At 54.3% G+C, this 17496-nt stretch overlaps 4 protein-coding genes across 5 annotated transcripts; 1 reads left to right on the top strand and 3 right to left on the bottom strand.

Annotated features, from left to right (window-relative positions):
* Position 1: 1 nt before the first annotated feature.
* Positions 2 to 3908, bottom strand: LOC117891886 (glycerol-3-phosphate dehydrogenase, mitochondrial). Of its 2 annotated transcripts, none has more exons than XM_034797683.1 (7): positions 3434 to 3819; positions 2461 to 2752; positions 2292 to 2401; positions 2102 to 2214; positions 1172 to 2031; positions 385 to 1088; positions 2 to 274 (listed from the first exon to the last, which is right to left on the bottom strand). In XM_034797683.1, exons 2-7 carry the CDS (start codon positions 2717 to 2719, stop codon positions 140 to 142), a joined length of 2181 nt encoding a protein of 726 aa, XP_034653574.1. In that variant the 5' UTR covers positions 2720 to 2752; positions 3434 to 3819; the 3' UTR covers positions 2 to 139. The 2 variants fall into 2 exon arrangements, with proteins under 2 accessions (XP_034653574.1, XP_034653575.1); XM_034797684.1 differs by lacking the exon at positions 3434 to 3819 and adding an exon at positions 3886 to 3908 and having other exon boundaries at positions 133 to 274; positions 2461 to 2754.
* A 1562-nt stretch (positions 3909 to 5470) lies between these two features.
* LOC117891882 (protein PTHB1) lies at positions 5471 to 9255 on the top strand. The gene is made up of 8 exons (XM_034797676.1): positions 5471 to 5876; positions 5950 to 6423; positions 6485 to 6618; positions 6677 to 7350; positions 7422 to 7928; positions 7985 to 8151; positions 8405 to 8534; positions 8601 to 9255. The coding sequence occupies exons 1-8, from the start codon at positions 5533 to 5535 to the stop codon at positions 9171 to 9173; spliced, it is 3003 nt and encodes a 1000-aa protein (XP_034653567.1). The 5' UTR covers positions 5471 to 5532; the 3' UTR covers positions 9174 to 9255.
* A 1196-nt stretch (positions 9256 to 10451) lies between these two features.
* LOC117891894 (antigen 5 like allergen Cul n 1) lies at positions 10452 to 11430 on the bottom strand. Its single transcript, XM_034797697.1, has 3 exons — positions 11249 to 11430; positions 10791 to 11185; positions 10452 to 10727 (listed from the first exon to the last, which is right to left on the bottom strand). The coding sequence occupies exons 1-3, from the start codon at positions 11384 to 11386 to the stop codon at positions 10466 to 10468; spliced, it is 795 nt and encodes a 264-aa protein (XP_034653588.1). The 5' UTR covers positions 11387 to 11430; the 3' UTR covers positions 10452 to 10465.
* A 1252-nt stretch (positions 11431 to 12682) lies between these two features.
* LOC117891893 (antigen 5 like allergen Cul n 1) lies at positions 12683 to 13911 on the bottom strand. Its single transcript, XM_034797696.1, has 4 exons — positions 13616 to 13911; positions 13399 to 13548; positions 13099 to 13343; positions 12683 to 13037 (listed from the first exon to the last, which is right to left on the bottom strand). Exons 1-4 carry the CDS (start codon positions 13769 to 13771, stop codon positions 12785 to 12787), a joined length of 804 nt encoding a protein of 267 aa, XP_034653587.1. The 5' UTR covers positions 13772 to 13911; the 3' UTR covers positions 12683 to 12784.
* Positions 13912 to 17496: the final 3585 nt, after the last annotated feature.

Below are 17496 nucleotides of genomic sequence, written 5' to 3'. Positions count from 1 at the left end.
GTGAGAGTTGAAAGAGTTTTATTAACAGCAAAATGAAAAGAAGTTCGTTCTCCGATCTTAAACCTAAAACGTTGCTCTAGAAGGTGGTGACTGTCTGGACTGGGGGCGTCGTCGTTGTCGTTCTTAAGTCGCTCGCTGCTTACAAGCCGCCGCCGGAGCGGTCCACGCTGATCTTCTGCTTGAGACTGGCAGCCTCCTGCTTCTGCTCCTCCAGCTCGGCCATGCGGGCGAACCGGGAGTAGGCCACATCGCCCGTCTTGATCGCGGACATCATCTGCAGCATTTAAATCGATTTTTAACATTAGACACTGGTTATATCCACCAACAATAATAAAAATTGAAAGAGTTTGAGCGTGAGTGTGAGTGTGAGACTGAGAGACGCACCTGTAGATACTCGTCGAGCTCCACCTGGCCGTTCATGTTGGTATCGATCTCGCGGAGGATCTCGTGCAGCTGCTCGCCGGAGACGTCGCCCTCGCCGAAGGTCTTGAGGCCGCGACGAATGTCGTTGATGGAGACATAGCCCTTCTTGTCCTTGTCGATCAGCTGGAAGCGCTTGATGTAGGTCTGGATCTCCTCCTTGGACAGCTTGATGGGTATGCGCTCCTTGGATGTGCGGTTGACCGAGTGTCCCATCTCGTTGGCCAGGAACTCGGTGGCCGCCTTGATCTGGCGCTCCTTCTCTTCCTTGGACCAATGCAGCTCCTCGGCCATAATGTCCACGATCACGGGCAGCGCCTCCTGAGCAGCCTGCACGTTGAGGAAGGCCAGTCGCAGCCGGCGGGCGATCATGTCGATGGCCGAGCAGGCATATTCCCGCACGCCGTAGCGGATCTCGGCGTCGATGTAGGGGAACTCGGGGTGGATGCGGTTGCCGATGATGGGCCAGCGCTTACCCGTCAGCGAGGCCATCTTGGAGACGGCAAAGGCGCGGTCGCCGTACGACTTGGCCAGATGCTGGGCCACCTCGCACTCCAAGCCGAAGTCCTGCACCAGGCGGATGTACATGGTCGGTGTCCAGCCCTGGCCGCCCTCGATCTTCAGGTACGAGGTGACGGCCTCCTCCCTCTCGGGCTTCAGATTGCAGGCTACACGCAAAGGGAGGGACAGAGATGTTATCATTAATCGGGGATCAAAGGAACAGAAAGGATGGATGGATGGCAATGCCTACCCTTGATGGCCGCGTCGATGGTGTGCTCGGCCATGGCGCGATATGTTGTCCACTTGCCGCCGGCAATGGTGATGAGATTGGAGGGGCTGACGTGGACGATGTGGTTACGGGCGAGGGACTGGGTGTCGTCCTTGTTGGGGTCGGAGACCAGGGGCCGGATGCCGCTCCAGGCGGACAGGACGTCGCCGCGGCGCACCTCCACGTCCGCGTTCAGGTAGTTCTTGATCTCCTTCAGGATGAACTGAATCTCGTCCTCGGTGGGAATGGGGCTGTGGGTGATCTCGCAGGGCAGGTCGGTGGTGCCGGCGATCGTCTGCCGCTGCCAGGGCAGGAAGAAGATGACGCGTCCGTCGGAGGTCGAGGGATCGAGCAGGCCCATCTGGTCGGGGCTGTAGTAGCCGGGCAGTACGATGTGCACGCCGGAGCTGGGGCAGCAGATGCTCTTCACCGTGGGATTGTCCATCTTGCGGATGGAGTCCGTGAAGGGGCCGGCAGCGTTCACGACGCACTTGGCCTTCACAGTGAACTCCTTGCCGGAGATATGGTCCTTGACCTTGGCACCACACAGCACCTGCTTGCCGGAGCCGTCGTCCTTTTTCAGCAGCTCCTTCACCTCCACGTGGTTGCAGACGGTGGCGCCGTGCCGGGCGGCCGTCAAGGCCACTGCCAGGCACATGCGGGCGTCGTCCTGCTGCCCGTCGTAGTAGACGATGGCGCCGCACAGCTTGTCCTTCTTGAGCATGGGGAATAGCTCCAGGGCGTCCTTCTTGGACAGGTAGTAGGAGCTCTTCACGTTGCGGTCGCCCGCCACCAAATCGTAGGCCTTGATGCCCACCCAGTAGTACGGCACCTGCCACCACCTGCGGGAGAGATCAGTGGGTTGGGATTAGTGGCTGGGGGGATGATGGACGCCGTTTCGGGTGCATTTACGTGTAAACGGGCAGCATGATGGGCAGCGGATGGGTCAAGTGGGGCGCCGATTCGAGCATGGTGGCGCGCTCCTGCAGAGCCTCCTTCACCATCCGGTACTGCTCTAGGTCTAGCTGTGGAAGCGGAAATGGAGGGAGGACACCGATTAGCTCTCTACGGGATGGATGATTGTGCTGAGCGATGAACTTACGCCCAGAATGGCCTTCTGCAGGTACCGCACTCCGCCGTGGATGAGCTTCGTGGAGCGCGACGAGGTGCCGCTAGCGAAATCGTCCAGCTCCACCAAAGCCGTCTTCAGACCTGTGCAGAGGAGAGTGTCAGAGGAGTCGTTTTAGATGTGCCTCGGAATTTGGACTCACCTCGTGTCACCGAGTCGAGGGCACATCCGGCGCCAGTGGCTCCGCCGCCGATGATCAGCACATCGAACTCCTCGCCGCTCATCAGGGACTTGATCTGCTCCGACCGCATCGGCAGTGTGCGCTTCCTCTTTGGCGGTGCGACCGCAGCATTGTTCACCACGCGGGGGGTGTTCCAGTGGTCGAGGCTCCAGGCGGCCAGCACAGAGCCCACGGCTGCACTGGTGGCAGTCACGCCGAACTTGAACATCCGCGAAGACATCGCTCAGGGAGTTCCGTTAGATTGTTGCTTGTGCTGCCAAAAGATCGGAGAAGCATTCGAGATTATTGCAAAAATGTATTTGTTTGAGTATTTCTCGTATTGCATGTTCCGCTCTCCCGCTCTTGCTTGCATCCCACTCCAACGGCCAGCTGACTGAGCGCACGAAAACGAAAGCTCTCTCCCAGCATAGATACACGCCTCTCCCACTCTGAACAAGCAACAGCTTTGGCCAGAGCTTTGGCGCAAACTTTTCACTTTCGTCGCGCTCTCTCTCTCTCGCTCTGGAAGTTCCATCGCGAATAACCGAATTTTTAGTATGTCAAATCAATACTTCGCCATGGATGGGGACTAGACACAGACCCAGCTGTAGGGCTAAAACACTGGAGACCCACTTTGGCCACGGACAGGCACAGACACTGAACAGATGTGATCCAGACGAAACGCTTCTCGGAATCGGGTGGCGGATTTTACCTTAAGAGTTCCAGGCCGAAAGCGTTTCGACAGTAGACAGTGAAGCGCAAAACCTGAAGAAATTCCACAACGAATACGACGGACCACAACTGGGAGAATGCCGAGTTCGGAATATGTTCAGAACATATGTATTTAGCGGGCGTAACAGAAAATGATTACATCAGAGTTTGAGTCACTTTTCGCGTCGACGGCAGTCCGCGCGTCCGCACTCAGCCAGGGCGAATCGGGTATTGAGCTGCTTACCGTTTGCCTGCTGGCTATTGCTATTGCTATTCCGATGCTGTTGCTGTTGCTGATGCCGAAGCTGTGGCTAATGCTGATGCTGATACTGGAAGCGAAACCCTTTCCTGCTGCGCCACTAAGTAGCTCCTCCGTTCGCTCTGTCCGGTCCGTCTCGTTTGCTGGCAGAGTGCACTGTGCAAGTGCAGGTGCAGCTTTTTGGCACGGCACACGGCAGCTTTCAGTGCAATATGCAATGCTACAATGTGCTTGCCTTGCCTTGCCGCTCGGAAATCGTGTTCGGCGTGTTCGGTTCTCCGTTCTCGGAACTCGGCCCACCAACAGCTGTTGTAATTGTGCCACGCCGCGCCCCTGTGGCTCTCGAGTGTTTAGCCAGCTAATTGGCCAGCAAGTCGTTTGTGAATCTCGCACCCAGATACCAGATACAAGATACTCTCGTGCCGCCAAATTCCGATTTGCGATGAGCCCCACGTCGAGTGTCTTGGGTGTGCGCTTTGTAACTGAGCGCCGAATGATATTTCTGATTGCTGATTGTTTCGCGCTCTATTCAATTAGGTGCGCTCGGCCGAGTGCTGATAGTGCCGCTGCTGCCCGAGAGCGGCACTCTCCAACATGGGTGGAACGGAGGTCGAAGCGGTGACTCTTCCGTGGATTTCCATTGCGGCAGTTTCCTGCACAGTGGCCGTGCCCATGCCCGTGCCCGTGCCCCTGCTGATAAGCAGCATAATTTCACAACTGCTCTACGCAGTAGATCACTGCCGTAGATCCAGTGGGGAATGCGAATTCAATTCATGAATGAATCACTCTGGCGGCAGAACCATCTTGTGCGCCGCTTGTCCAGCTCTTGATCGGTCAACGTCACTGCCGAGAGACGCAGCAGACAGAAAGCAGACGGAGCACTTGTGGGCTCGAGTAGATACAGCTACAGAGACGTCATGGGGCGACATGGGCAATGGGTAAGGTCAGTATCACTTGCGCAATTGAGCAAGAAGAGACCACGGCTATTTATACGCCACGAGACCCGCATGAAACGGATGGACCTACAAATGACCTTGGCTCCCAATCACATTCCCCAATTATAAATTCGGCATTTCTCACGAAAGCAAAGCGCGTTATCACGCCGTTTGTAAATGATACAAAGTACGCGTAGAGCAGGTATATATCCGACTCTCCGTAGAGCTTGTCCGGCGGCACAGATACGACCACGGACACGATAGCACGCCGCTGCTGCGTGCAGCTCACCACCCACATGAAAACACCTACATAAATATGTACATATGTACATACGGCTACCCAGATGCCCGACCACGACTACGACGGAGACATCGAAAAGCTCTCGTGGGTGCCATAGCTACGGAGGCAGACGATGCTATCTCCATCGGCCGACCATGCTGACGGCGACGCCTTCCCCGCCAGCACGTGAACACTATCAATGGGCTGGCGGGTAGACGTAGGACGGAGCATTCATACACATACACGAAGAATGTGTGCAAGTGTCTCAGTCTGAGACTGATACGGTTTCCAGTTGAAGCTCCTATCTTTACCGCAGGCTGGCATGCCCTCCACTGAAGGTGGAAGGTGTACTGTCTGACCCCCAATATATCGCATGTGAAGGTCAGGCTCGTGTTTGTCAAGCATGTAATGCCCTACACATATTTGAGAGGGAAGATAAGCACAAAATGATGGCGTTTCTGTCATCCATCTAAACAGTAATCAAAGATTCGGACAGAAGCTTCCGAACTCGTCTTCCGCAGGATGGTAATAGTTGTTGAAAACATAAAGATGGTGATGGAATATTTTTCATTAGGAAAATTTCATTTACACAAATCATAAAATTTGGTACTGGCAGCCTCGACTCTATGGTTTTAAATTTTGAATTTAATTTTCAAAGGCGCGGTTGTGGTTGTGGCATTGGCTAAATGTACATAGCCAGTGCTAGAACCCCAAATAGCGTAGCATGTAAAACTTATGTAGAATGTCGATAAATGTTGTGTACCGACTGACAACAGGTGTTTGTGCTCTACGAACTGAGGGAGTTACCTTCGAAGCGTGTGTCCTGTCCTGTCCTGCAGGAGCCGCTGCCATGACAGCCAGCTGTTTGAATGGTGGCCATGGCAACGTCCAATCCTGCCACAACACTGGCAATGACAATGACTCCTGCGCTCAGTCGAGAGAGTAAGTCCACGGCAATCATGTCGCTGTTCAATGTGTGCAGCTGGTGGTCTGCCCAGTGCGCCGATGCCGGAGAGCAATACGACGTGGCCAGCCTGCTGTGCGCCCGCTTTGGCCTGGAGGCCCAGGAGAAGGACTACATCATAGTGGGCTCCCAGACGGGGCAGCTGAGCATCTACTACCCGCACAGGCGGGGCTACGATGCCACCGACCTGCTGCTGGAGACGCAGATGGCGTCCCCAATCCTTGGCCTGTATGCTGGAAAGTTCAGCGGGTGAGTTCCCTCCCAGTCGAGGGTCGAAGAACATGGAGTAACCCATCCCCATCCCCATCCCCATCCGTTGCAGGAATGTGCGAAACGAGAACACCAACCAGCTGGGCGTGCTCCTGCCCAACGCCATTGCCATCTACAATGTCCAGGCCATCGGTGGACTGGCGGAGCACGGCGCACAGCTGCGGCTGCAGCTGCAGGCGGAGCACAAGTTCCCGCGGGTGGCCTTTGGCCTGTGCCAGGGCCACTTTGGGCAGGTGAAGGGACGCGAGTTCTTTTGCGTGGTGCACCTGGATGGCACCTTGACCTTCTACGAACAGGATGGCATCTCGTACGAGTGCCGCTTCCCCGGCCACCGCGCCCTGCCGGCTCCCGTGGCCTATTGCGAGCGCACCGACAGCTTCTTCCGGTTCAGTGCCACCTGGCACCTGCAGTGCTTCAGCTACCAGGATCTGTCCCACTCGCTGGTCACCAAGAGCAGCTACCAGCCCACCTGGACGCAGGGCGTGGGCGAGGGCATTGTCGACATGCGAGTGGTCCAAGTAAAGGAGTGAGTACTCCTCGCAAACCGAAGTGAGTCCCATCCCGTGATGCCTTCCCTTTTCCCGCAGCAACTGCTCCTACATCATGATCCTCGGCGAGCGGAACTTCATCGCCCTGGACGACAATGGCAAGTTCATCTTTATGCTGAAGCTGGACTACGCGCCAAAGTGTTTCCACAGCTTCGTCGTGGGCTATTACTGGGGTAAGCCTTGGTCCTCAGCCGGAGAGCAACCACTCCATCAAATATGTATCGGTTTCAGAGCCAGGCGCCCGCCTCATCACTGCCATCGTTTCGGACTCTTCAAAGCTGCACGTCTACGAGGAGGCGAACATCATTTGGGCAGCCCAGTGGCCGAACCAGTCGCCCGCTCCGGTGGCCATTCAACGCTCCAACATGCAGGGCCTGGCCGGGGGCATTGTGACGCTCGGGGCCAAGGGGCAGCTGGAGGTGGGCTACCTGGGTGCCGAGCCCTTCACGTTCCAGGTGCAGCCGCTGAACATTGAGGAGCTGAGCTTTGCCCAGGCGCACAAGGAGCTGCAGCAGCTGGAGGACGAGATAAAGGAGGCGGTGGACGTGCGCGACATGGACGCCCTCAACCAGCAGGCGGCGGATCAGGTGCGACTCAGCTTCAGCATCCAGGCGGAGGTCTCCGACGATCTGGACACCCTCCTGCTGGACGTGCCCGCCGACGTGGCCGTCAAGGAGCTGCCCTCGGCCAAGGGACTGCTGCGGTTCAAGGTCAAGGCGGATCTGGCCGAGCTGCAGCTGGTTTTCCACACCCCCAGCGGCGTTCGCTGCAGCCAGGACACCATGAGCTTTGTGGACGTGTCCGCTGGCACCAGCCAGGAGCTGAAGCTGGACTTCTACATCGCCGAACTGCTGCACATCCACAGCACCAAGGTGGAGGTGGTCGCCTCCTTTGTGACGCCCAGGGTGAGTCTGATGGCAGCAGGACGCAGCAGGACACTGCAGGACCCTAATCCTCCTCGCGATGTCATCCGCAGGGCATTCCCCGAGTCATTCAGCAGAGCGCCCACCTGCCCCTGGCCATGTTCTATCGCGTGTGTCAGCCGCAGAAGGCGGCAGGCATCAAGCTGACGTACAGCATCACCAGCAGACACGTCGTCCCCAAGCTGGGCACCTTCTTTGGCGAGTTCCTCGAGGGACAGGCAGACGCCGCCCCCCACGCACTGGGCCTCCAGCTGCTGTGCCCCGGGCTGGACAAGCAGTCGGAGCTCATCACTGTGGTGGCGGCCAAGAACTCGAACCGCATCCGCATTCAGTCCGACTGCGTGGAGACCTTCGCCATGATCCTGGAGCGCATTGTGGGGACGACGCTGCAGCTGGACAGCTCCGCTGGCCTCATCAAAATGCACAAGAAGAAGCCCAAGCGCGGGGTGCTCAACCGCTGCGTGGAGCGCCTGATGGCCGCTCCCTTCCTGCCCGTCCAGCCCATCCTCCACCGCGTCGATGTGCACCACGAGACGCAGCAGAACATCCGCAAGCAGACGGTAAGATTGCCACCATGAAGGCACAGCTCTCTGGATCACTCTCTCGATTCCCTCAGGAGCAACTGGAGGACCTCTGGCTGCAGTTCAAGGCCCTCCAGCGGCAGCTGCAGGAGCAGCAGGAGCAGGAGCCCAAGGAGGCCATCACCATGCAAATCGAGACGAACTACGACCAGCTGATACTCGAGGGCGACAAGCTCGTGGAGATACGGCGGGACGAGCGCAGGTGGGTGTTGGGCGGGGTGTGCGTGCGGCACATGGAGTGTCCGATAATTGGCCAGACCATTAGGGTATTCTCCCACTGCCACCTACGAGCACTGCCAGCACTGCCCATTAAAATAATCATTATTCGGATACCCTCCAACTCCAGAGGGAGAGAGTTTATTGGCTGCCTGGAACCTTCTCCTCCCTTTCTGTGTACAGGGCATCTGCTAGTCGTCATACTTCGCTCCCCATTTACTCTCATTATCGATTTGCAGGCAGCGCTGTGACCTAAACTGCGCCGTGGCGCTTGCCAAATGGATTATTCAGGCCCTGAACCTGGAGGAGCGCGTTGTCAACGTTGTCGGCTCTGTGCTGAGCATTCCCATCGAGGACTGGACCGAGCTGGTGAACTGGAAATGGAGTGGAAAATCGAACTTGTTCACTATAATTAATTGTGTGTCCCCTTTGCAGAGTTGGGAAGAATCGATGGCGCCCGGCATTGACATGCTGCACCACTTTGGGCCTCTGACCCGCTCGAAGTCGACTTCGACGCACGGTCTGCTGGATGCCACCGATAGCTCCAAGGAGAGCTTCGACTATGGACGCTTCAGGCGGCACTTTGCCACGCTCTTTGACCGGATCGTGCGTCTGGCCTCGTCTCCGCAGCCGGCAGCCAGTGGCGCCGTTGCAGAGCAGCCCGTGGCAGTGGGAGAGCAGCAAGGGCAGGCCAAGCAAGTGGATGAGATTGGCAACATGCAGCGCATGCTGGGGGACCAGGGAATGCCACTGGCAGCAGCCAAGCGCAAGTCCAACATGAGCAGCTCCCTGGAGGCCGTGGAGGACGATGAGGAGTACGACGAGGAGGATCTACGCGAGGACGTGGGCTACCGCAAGGAGTATGGCACTGGCACTACGACAGGGACTGGGACTGGGACTGGAGCACAGAAGAAAACCTCCGCCCAGCCACGCTCCGAGTGGGTCAACGAGGACTTTGAGCTCCCTACCACCGAGGAGCTGTTCAGCGATCTAGGCATCTGGTGGTAGGGCCCCATGCCAGTGCCATTCCCATTCCCATTCCCATTCCCTTATCCATTCCTGGTGTCCAATAAATGCAAGAGCTGTCCCAGCAGAGATCTTTATTTGGCAGCTGGGCACCAGATCTCCGATTCTGATGGCGATAAAGCCTCGTAATCGGAATTTGCATAACCAACAGCCAAACAGGCAAACAGCCAACAGAGATGTGAACGTCGTGTCCGTGGGAGTGCACTCGAGAGAGAGAGAGATTTGTGTGGACAGGAACGGCGGCAGGCAGCGAACTCGTTTATGATGCATGGCTGCAGATAAAACAAGATAAAAGTCAGAGACAGATGCAGGCTGAGATTCGGGAGACCCAGTTGCCAGTTGCCAGGTGCCAGGGGAACTCTGTTGTGCACCATGTGGGCAGCGGCAGGAGGAGCACGGGCCAGCTGCTGTGATGTGGCTGATCCCTTGTCAGCTCCACAGGCAAATCCCACACAGGGAGGCCGGCCTGAGTTATAGGAGTCTGCGCCATGCAGCTTCTAGGCCTAGTTTCAGTTCCAGGCTGTCGCCCGTAAATTGCCAACAATTGACTGGATGAGAATGCCCGCACCCCGACTCCACGACTCCACGACTCAACGACTCAACGACTCAGAGTGTTTATGTATTGTTTTCCCAACTGGTGGAGGGACTGCGGTGGGGTGAAGGGGGTGCTGCTCTCATTGATTAATTAACAGCCTTTTAATGTGATCCTGAGTGATCAAATACTAATTTGCGATCCGCTGATTGCAATTATATTTAATCAAAGTGTCGTAATGAATGCCGCAGGATCGGTCACTCACACGCAAGCAGCACTCAGGCGGCACTCAGGCAGCAGGCAAGTGAAATAACACTGAGAAAGCACACTGGGATGGAGTCGATTTGTTCAGCAAAGGGAAAGTTAAGGAAGGGACTTAGATCTGCCATTTTGTGTGGCACTTTGCACGGACTACAGAGTTGAACAATCTCTTTGGTTTGGATATTTTTGCTATGTTTAAGTGCTGTTTACTCACTCAAAGATCCATCGGTGTCGACAACCACAGTGCGAGCAGCGCTTCGTACTGTTTCCGTTAAGATTTATAAATTATTGCCTGGCGGTCTGCCAGCCTGTCTGTCCGATCGGAACTGGAAATTAGCACCCAGCTAAATTTAGCAGCCGGAACGAAACAATAAACACAAATTGACGTATCAATCAGAACAGATGATCGGTGGCAGTGAAAACAAAAGCAAAGCAGAGAGAGAGAGTTCAGAGTTCATGGTTCATAGTTCATGGTTCAGTTCTAGTATATATTGTAGTTGGGATTGTATTTCTCCTTGACGGAGCAGAGGGCGGGGTACTGGGGATTGGTGCCCGTGAGGCACTCGGAGGCGGGCTCTCCCGCGTTGTAGACGGGCACGCCGATGGCGTAGACGCTGGCATAGTTGCAGGCCGTGTTGTAGATGTACAGAAAGGGATACTTGGGATTGGTGAAGCGCATCATGGCACAGCCCACGTGGGTGTTCCGGTCCACCACCGTCTCCACAAAGTGGCCGTACTTCTCCCTTGGGACAAAAGGAGAGAGTGTTAGGTGCCTGAGGGCGACCGAAAGCGATTGCTCCACTTACAGTTTGCTGGTCACGCGGAAGTCGGCGATGAAGCTGCTGTCGATGACATGGTGCTCGCCGAACCACAGACCCAGCGACTGCTCCACCAGATTGGTCACGTTCATTGGGGCACTGCGGTAGCGATCGACGCCGCACAGATTCTGCCCCAGATTGCGGAAGCGGTACGAGTGGTTGCAGTCGTCGTGCTCCAGGTAGCAGGTCTTCAGGTTGAGCGTCGCCAGATACTCCAGCTCCTCGTCCCACACCATGGTGGCCATCCGAGTGGCCGGATAGTAGCCCGGCAGGGATCCCGAGGCAATGAAGTTGCGCCGCTTGTTGTGCTCATCCAGGATGAGTGCGCGATGTGGCTTCAGGTTCACCATGGTGGCATCCTTCGAGCAGCTCTCATGGAACTCCTGGGGAAGAGGTTAGTTCCTTGGTTAGTGGGGGATCAGGGAGGGGCAGTGTTGTCCACTTACTCCGTTGTTGTTGCAGGCAATGTGCACCTTGCCCGCGGGGCACAGCTGCGGATCGCACCAGGACAGCGGCTGTCCAATCGCAGTCAGAGGCAGCAGCAGAGCGCTGCAGCAGATCAGAAAGTATTTCCCAGGCTCCATGTTCTCCGGCTGTCAATGTAATCGCAAGTGCAGATCCTGACCGCCTCCCAGGCGATATTTATTCAGAAATTTGTGATTGAATTTTGGGTGTTTATTTTTGGCAGCGTTTGCTGTTTGTTTTCCAGCACGAAAACCGCAGCGACGGTGCAACTGACCAGCCAGCCGTCCGCAGTGCTTGAGACAGGTCAAGCGACGTTTTATGAATCATTTCCATTTGTCTTTGTATCCGTATCTGTATCTCCAGCTCTCTGAAGAGCGTTCACACCGAACGACTCGCCGCACTCGGCGCACGACTTCTAGGAAAACTCGACCATAAAGCCAAAGCCCCAGGGTTGAGTGGAGTTCAGGCCAGCCGAAAAGTGGAGAGCGTCGAAACTGATTAGTTCTCATTCGGGTTCTGTCTAGACAGGTTGCTTAGCGATTACTTAGATAGGATCCTTTTGGTTGCCAGTTGTCCAAGGGAAGTGCTTCTCTGGAAGGTTCGCTCCAGCCAAATCTAGGCCTAAAACTACCCATTAAACGGAGTCGTAAACCCGGAGTTGGGTGGAGTTCAAGATGCTCAAAGAAACACGAAAGTTGAAAAGGTTTTCCACTGATTGCAGTGGTGATACTTTTAATGGACATTCTCATAGACATTAAGCATTCTGCTTCTGGGAACTCTCATTCACCATTCATTCAGACTCATCGCAAATCGACTCCGCGTGGGCGTCACTGCAGCAGTTCAGTGACTCTGCAGTGGCACTCTGTGAGGGAGTCTAGGCTTCTGGGGCTTCGCCACTGACATTGACCCAATTGGTGAGCTCCGCAGAGAGAAGCTAATAAAATCTTTTGTTGCTTTGTTGGACGCATGTGCCGGGTATTTAGCGACTGCTCGGGACAGGCGGCGGGACAGGTTTCCAATCACAAAGAACAAATCAATAAGTTCTGCACACAAATCAACTTAAGGCAGAGATTTGCATACTCTTCGAGCATCTCTTTATGGATCTGCGTTTGGACAATAACAAACGAAAGTTTTGTGTGCCAAACCAGTCTCGGAATGGGTGCAGAAGGGGAGAGCGGGGTGGGCCGCCGCTTTCTTTGTAGAATCGTTTTGCTGCTCTTACAGCGTAGTGTCCTATACGAGAATAATTTATTTGTTTTGTGTGGTTACGCAATGACAGCGCGAGCAGAGCCTGACTCTGGTCAGAAGTCACAAGTCAAAAGTCAGGATGGAACGGAATAAGATGGGATTGGATGGCGATGACTTTGTTGGAAATAAATTATGCAAAGTGGCTGAAGTTGAACGGCACAGAACGATGCGATCATTTATTTTTGTGTGTGTTGTAAAGCTACGGATTTCTCAATACTTGGCAGTTGGACCTGGGGGTAAAACTAGAGGGGAAGCTGAGGATCACAGGATCACCAGTTGGGATCGTATTCCTCGCGCGTGGAGCACAGTCCCGGATAGAAGGGACTCTTGCCCGTGGAGCAGCGCGAGGCTGGGTAGCCCGTCTCGTAGACGATCGCCCCCAGGGCGTACAGCGAGGCATAGTTGCAGACAACGTTGTAGATGTACACGGAGGGGTAGTCGGGCCGCGTGAAGCGCATGATGGAGCAGCCCAGCGAGAAGTTCTTGTCCACACTCATCTCCACAAAGTGTCCGTAGTCCTCGCTAAAGGTTGGAGAGGGAGACACGCATGAGCTCCGAACTGGCATCTCCTCCAAGTACTCACAATATGGGCGTCACTTTGAAGGCGTCGATGAAGCTGTTGTCTATCAGATCCCATTCGTTGAACCACAGCCCGACGCACTCCTCCACCAGGCTGGTCACGTTCACGTGTGGATTCCGGTTGCGCCACACTGCGCACAGATTCTGCCCAGAGTTGGCGTAGCGGTACGTGCTGTGGCAGTCATCGTGGTCCAGGATACAGGTTCGGGTGTTCAGCTGCGACAAGTACTGCAGCTCATCGTCCCACACCTGCGAAAGAGTTCGACTGAGACACTGAGCTGCAGGGGAACGGGATCTGTCCTACCATGGTGGCCATGCGTGCTGCTGGATAGTAGCCGGGCACTCGTCCCAGCGCCAGGAAGTTCCTCCGCTTGTTGTGCGCGTGCAGGAAGTCCGATGTGTGGCGACTGATGTCCACCTGGAAGGAGTCCGGCTGGCAGCGTCTGGCAAAGTGCTAGGAGAGCGACAAAAGTATCCATCAGGATAAGCTCAATCTTTTATTCTTCCTCTGTTGTAGTTACCCCTGTGTTCCGGCATGCCACATGCCGCACACCCTTCTCGCAGAGCGTCGGATCGCACCAGCTGTACTCCTTGGCCAGGACCAGCTGCAGCAGCAGCAGCAGCAGCAGCAGCGGAAGCAGGAACCGGCAGGCTAACGAAGGTGCAAACTCAGACATTCTGGATGGGAATGGGTCTATCTTTCTATATCTTCTGAGTGGCAGTGCGCGTGGCCGTCTTTATTGAATGTTTCCGTCCGAATGAGCAGAGATCAGAGACCAGAGACCGGGACTGGCACTGCTGGCTGAGAGGTGGAGCCAGAGAGTGTGCCATGCCGCCTGCTAGCTTTTGTATATATTTCTCTCGATTCTCCAGTGCCATTTCGCAAAGTCCGAGCCATAGCCGCCGCAGCCAAGCCTTTCTAACACGTTTAGAACAAAACGGCCAAGAACAAGTTTTACACAAAATAATGATAATAAATATAAATATTAATTTGAGGGCGAGCAGACCCGACGACGAGTGTCCGAGAGCATCTTCCTTCCCCCTCTGCCAGTGTGTCTGTTTGTTCCATTCCACATCGGTTCTTCGTGTGCAGAAGAGAGTGTGTGCCGAAAGTTCGTTGTTGCCACGATCCATCGATCGATCGATCGGTCGGTTGACAGAACGGACCATAAAATGTGCGCGTTTGATGTTAATGCGATCGTTAAAAGATCTATATAAAAGTACACACACGCGGGCATATCTGTTGTTGGGTGCTGGGCAAACGGCGGCTATCCGTTTCAGGAGGCGTGCAATTAATTACCCAATTTTTATTGACACACATATCCGTTCAGTGCCAGTGCAAACTTAGAACCTATTAGACTAAATTTAGGGGCTTTAATATGCAAATTGCTACTTCGATAATGCCCGATAAGGCGGCACTTAAGAGTTGTCGCGTGATTTGGGCTTCTCCTCCCGGTGGATTTATGGCAAAGAAATGCGAGAAGAAAGGCAGACAGACAGACACTCTAGAGGGTGCTGCTGATTGATGGATCTTTAATGGGTTGTAGCTTGTGCACTGGGTAGAGGGCATCCCCTACTTCGACTTTCCCCCCAAGAGCTTCACTAATTAGTATTCCCTTCTCAATATCTTTGTGTTCTTTTGGCACTAATTGCTGTTATTAGCGAGCGACCAAGATTGATCGCCAGTCCACGTGCAAAGTCACGGCTCACCCGCAACATTGATCACCGATCACCGATCACCGATCACTGGATTCGAATTGTTATTGTAATTGCGATTGAGATTAGATAAGTGCAATTAATACCCCACACGGATTGCAATCGAATAACTTCCGTCATTGGCAGCGGCAGCTGAGTTTTGCATAATTGCATTTGATTGCGGGATGGGAGCTTCGTTTAGCGCAAAATGAAATGAATTATGTAGGGGGATACAGGTACTCAACAATCGATGCGAGTCGGGGAACAAGCAAAGTTAATTTAATATAATTAATAAACCATATTGACTCGCCAAATGTTGAAATCTGAATACCCAACCAGTTTATCGCTGACCAAACAAAAACCAACGAATGCCGAATGCCGAAGCCAAAGCCAAAGCCCAGGCCGACGCCTCTGTGTCTGTCGAGGTGCGAAAACAAGTGATTCTGTTCGCTGTGAGAGTTCTGTGGAATGTCCTAAAGTATAGAGAGAGCGAGAGAGTAAATGTACTATTCAAATGGGCAATATCTTGGTAATTAATTGTGTTTCAGTGGGACACACGCCAGTGCCATTAGAGCAAACGCTGAATTCTTGATTGGCAACTCAATTAGTCGAAAACCCATAAGAATCACAGATATGGAGATGGAGAACTATGGAAATCTATTCATTAATGCAACAATATTTGTACATCTAATGACTGACACTGATTGACAGCTGTCTGTGCGGAGGAGGGGCTCTGTGGGGGAGGTGTCTGTCGGCGATTAATAACCAATTTACACAGTTAATTAACTTATGGTCAAGACAACTTAATCTACAATGATACCCATTTGCATTGGCAGCAAAATCTCGCAAATTATGCAGAAAATGTGAACTTTGAAATGAGACCAAAGCAAGGGGAACAAGTGATTGGAAGGGGACACTTCGTAGGTAAAAGGAATGCCAGCTAAGGATGCCCAATTTGAGAATACTTTCTGCATCCCCTTAAACATTTGCTGCTTGAAACGCTCGGAATTGCCACCCCGTTGCTGGCGCTTTATGGCCAGCGCCGAAGAGTATGCTGCGATTTATTTATCGAGTCCAAACACTTCTCTGCATCTCCTCCCTCTCGTGGGCACCCCTTAGGGGTTCCGGCGGATCAATGGCATAAATAATGCCACATTTGTCCAGAGCTCTGTCAACATCCCCAATTGGGGGCCATGCGTGGGCAGGACACACTCGGAACTCCACCCTCCCTTTCGCATCCTCCTTGAGGCGGCATTGGGAAAGTGCAGCCCTTGGAGCGGCTTGCTCGTACGTGGGAGTGCCAGTGGCATATGTCTGTATGCGCTAATGGCCAAGACGATGACAATGGCTGCTCCCACGCGCACTCTGAGTGATGATTCATGTGATTCCACTCGCTTATGCACACTTAGGAACGATCCCATGCCATTCCTTGGCATTCCCTTTGCATCCGTCGGCGACTGGCAGATGATGCATGGCCGAGGACGTCGATGGTCGCGGACTTGTCCTTGCCGGCGGCTTATCTGGACAGCTGGCTGGACATCTTTATGAGTTGCTGGACCACGGATTGATAAATTGGGGATTTTAAGTGGTTAAGGGGCTGCGAACTGTCTGTGAAATATGAGCGAGTGAGAGGAGCCGCAGTGGCCCGTCTAATGTCTGGTCTAATGCCGCCCCATGGGGAATGCTGTAAACGGCAATTGTCCGACAAACATTTCACCAATGGCCAAATTTGGCTCACGCCGTGGCGCCACACCAGTGCCAGTCGATGGCTGGCTGCCCAGATCCCCCAGTGGAATGGATATGGCATTTGCACCGATATGGACAGGTTAGCGCCTGATAAGGACAGAGCACGCGTCGGCCGGCGTCTCCAGGCGAGCGACACGCGGAAGCATTCAAAGGCATTACATCAGGCAGATGTCATCAGAGTCGAGTCGAGACCAGAGCCAAGAGCCAAGAGCCAAGACCCAATACCAGATCGAGATCGTTTCTGCTGAACAACGAGCAGCGACGGGCATCAATCAGGTTGCAATTGGAATGGGAATTGGTATGGGAATGGGAATGGGATGGGGGGAGAATCAACCTGATGATCGACTTGTTGCTTATTCCCTGCACGTGCCTGCTGCGTGGCTCTGCCACTGCCTCTACCACTGCCTGTGGCTTTCCTCAATGAGCAATGGGCAGTGAGAAATGGCCAAGTGGCCTGTGGCCAGTGGCCAGTGGCCTGTGGCCGCCAGATTGTGTTTTCCTTCTAAATCGCCTTCGATCGGATCGTTGAATTTACGAGCTCTTTGAGTGTGTGTGGCGATGGCGATGTGGCTCTTTCTTTCCAAGAAATCAACAAGCCGCCGCTTGTGGCATGTTCAAATTACAGACAAACTTGTGTGTACCGCTCCCGCCTCCCGTCTCCCGGGACTGCAATTGGTGGTCACCCAACCCTAGACAACTCTGACAATTATTGCTAAGCAAACATGCATAAATTGGCATTGCCAGTGCCAGTGCCATGGCCATTGCCATTACCAGTGCCCCGTAATTCGATGCCAGCCAGCCAGCCAGCCAGCCAGCTCTGATTGGGGACTCTGTTTCTGCCCCTCGCGATGGATGCTGGCTGCTGGCTCCCTTGCCAACTGCCTTGGACTGATTGTGCTCGCCTCACTTCACTTCCTTCCGTGACTCCCCAGACGCAGCGTCTCCCATTCTGTGTTGAGTC

This window comes from Drosophila subobscura, chromosome E (genome assembly GCF_008121235.1).
Source record: "Drosophila subobscura isolate 14011-0131.10 chromosome E, UCBerk_Dsub_1.0, whole genome shotgun sequence".
In the NCBI taxonomy this organism is placed as follows: domain Eukaryota; kingdom Metazoa; phylum Arthropoda; class Insecta; order Diptera; family Drosophilidae; genus Drosophila; species Drosophila subobscura.
Note: the sequence above shows the minus strand (reverse complement) of the source record. Positions and strands in the feature narration are given on the sequence as shown.

Excerpts from the sequence above, each read along its gene's own strand:
- LOC117891894 (XM_034797697.1), bottom strand. The coding sequence starts at position 11,386 with ATGGAGCCTGGGAAATACTTTCTGATCTGCTGCAGCGCTCTGCTGCTG. Across the intron at positions 11,186-11,248 it reads TTGCCTGCAACAACAACGGA|GAGTTCCATGAGAGCTGCTC; the intron begins GTAAGTGGACAA and ends CCTCTTCCCCAG. Across the intron at positions 10,728-10,790 it reads TTCCGCGTGACCAGCAAACT|GGAGAAGTACGGCCACTTTG; the intron begins GTAAGTGGAGCA and ends TTTTGTCCCAAG.
- LOC117891893 (XM_034797696.1), bottom strand. The coding sequence starts at position 13,771 with ATGTCTGAGTTTGCACCTTCGTTAGCCTGCCGGTTCCTGCTTCCGCTG. Across the intron at positions 13,549-13,615 it reads TGGCATGCCGGAACACAGGG|CACTTTGCCAGACGCTGCCA; the intron begins GTAACTACAACA and ends TCGCTCTCCTAG. Across the intron at positions 13,344-13,398 it reads CAGCACGCATGGCCACCATG|GTGTGGGACGATGAGCTGCA; the intron begins GTAGGACAGATC and ends ACTCTTTCGCAG.
- LOC117891882 (XM_034797676.1), top strand. The coding sequence starts at position 5,533 with ATGGTGGCCATGGCAACGTCCAATCCTGCCACAACACTGGCAATGACA. Across the intron at positions 5,877-5,949 it reads TATGCTGGAAAGTTCAGCGG|GAATGTGCGAAACGAGAACA; the intron begins GTGAGTTCCCTC and ends CATCCGTTGCAG. Across the intron at positions 7,351-7,421 it reads CCTCCTTTGTGACGCCCAGG|GGCATTCCCCGAGTCATTCA; the intron begins GTGAGTCTGATG and ends TGTCATCCGCAG.
- LOC117891886 (XM_034797684.1), bottom strand. The coding sequence starts at position 2,719 with ATGTCTTCGCGGATGTTCAAGTTCGGCGTGACTGCCACCAGTGCAGCC. Across the intron at positions 2,215-2,291 it reads TGCAGAAGGCCATTCTGGGC|CTAGACCTAGAGCAGTACCG; the intron begins GTAAGTTCATCG and ends CCGCTTCCACAG. Across the intron at positions 1,089-1,171 it reads CATCGACGCGGCCATCAAGG|CCTGCAATCTGAAGCCCGAG; the intron begins GTAGGCATTGCC and ends CTTTGCGTGTAG.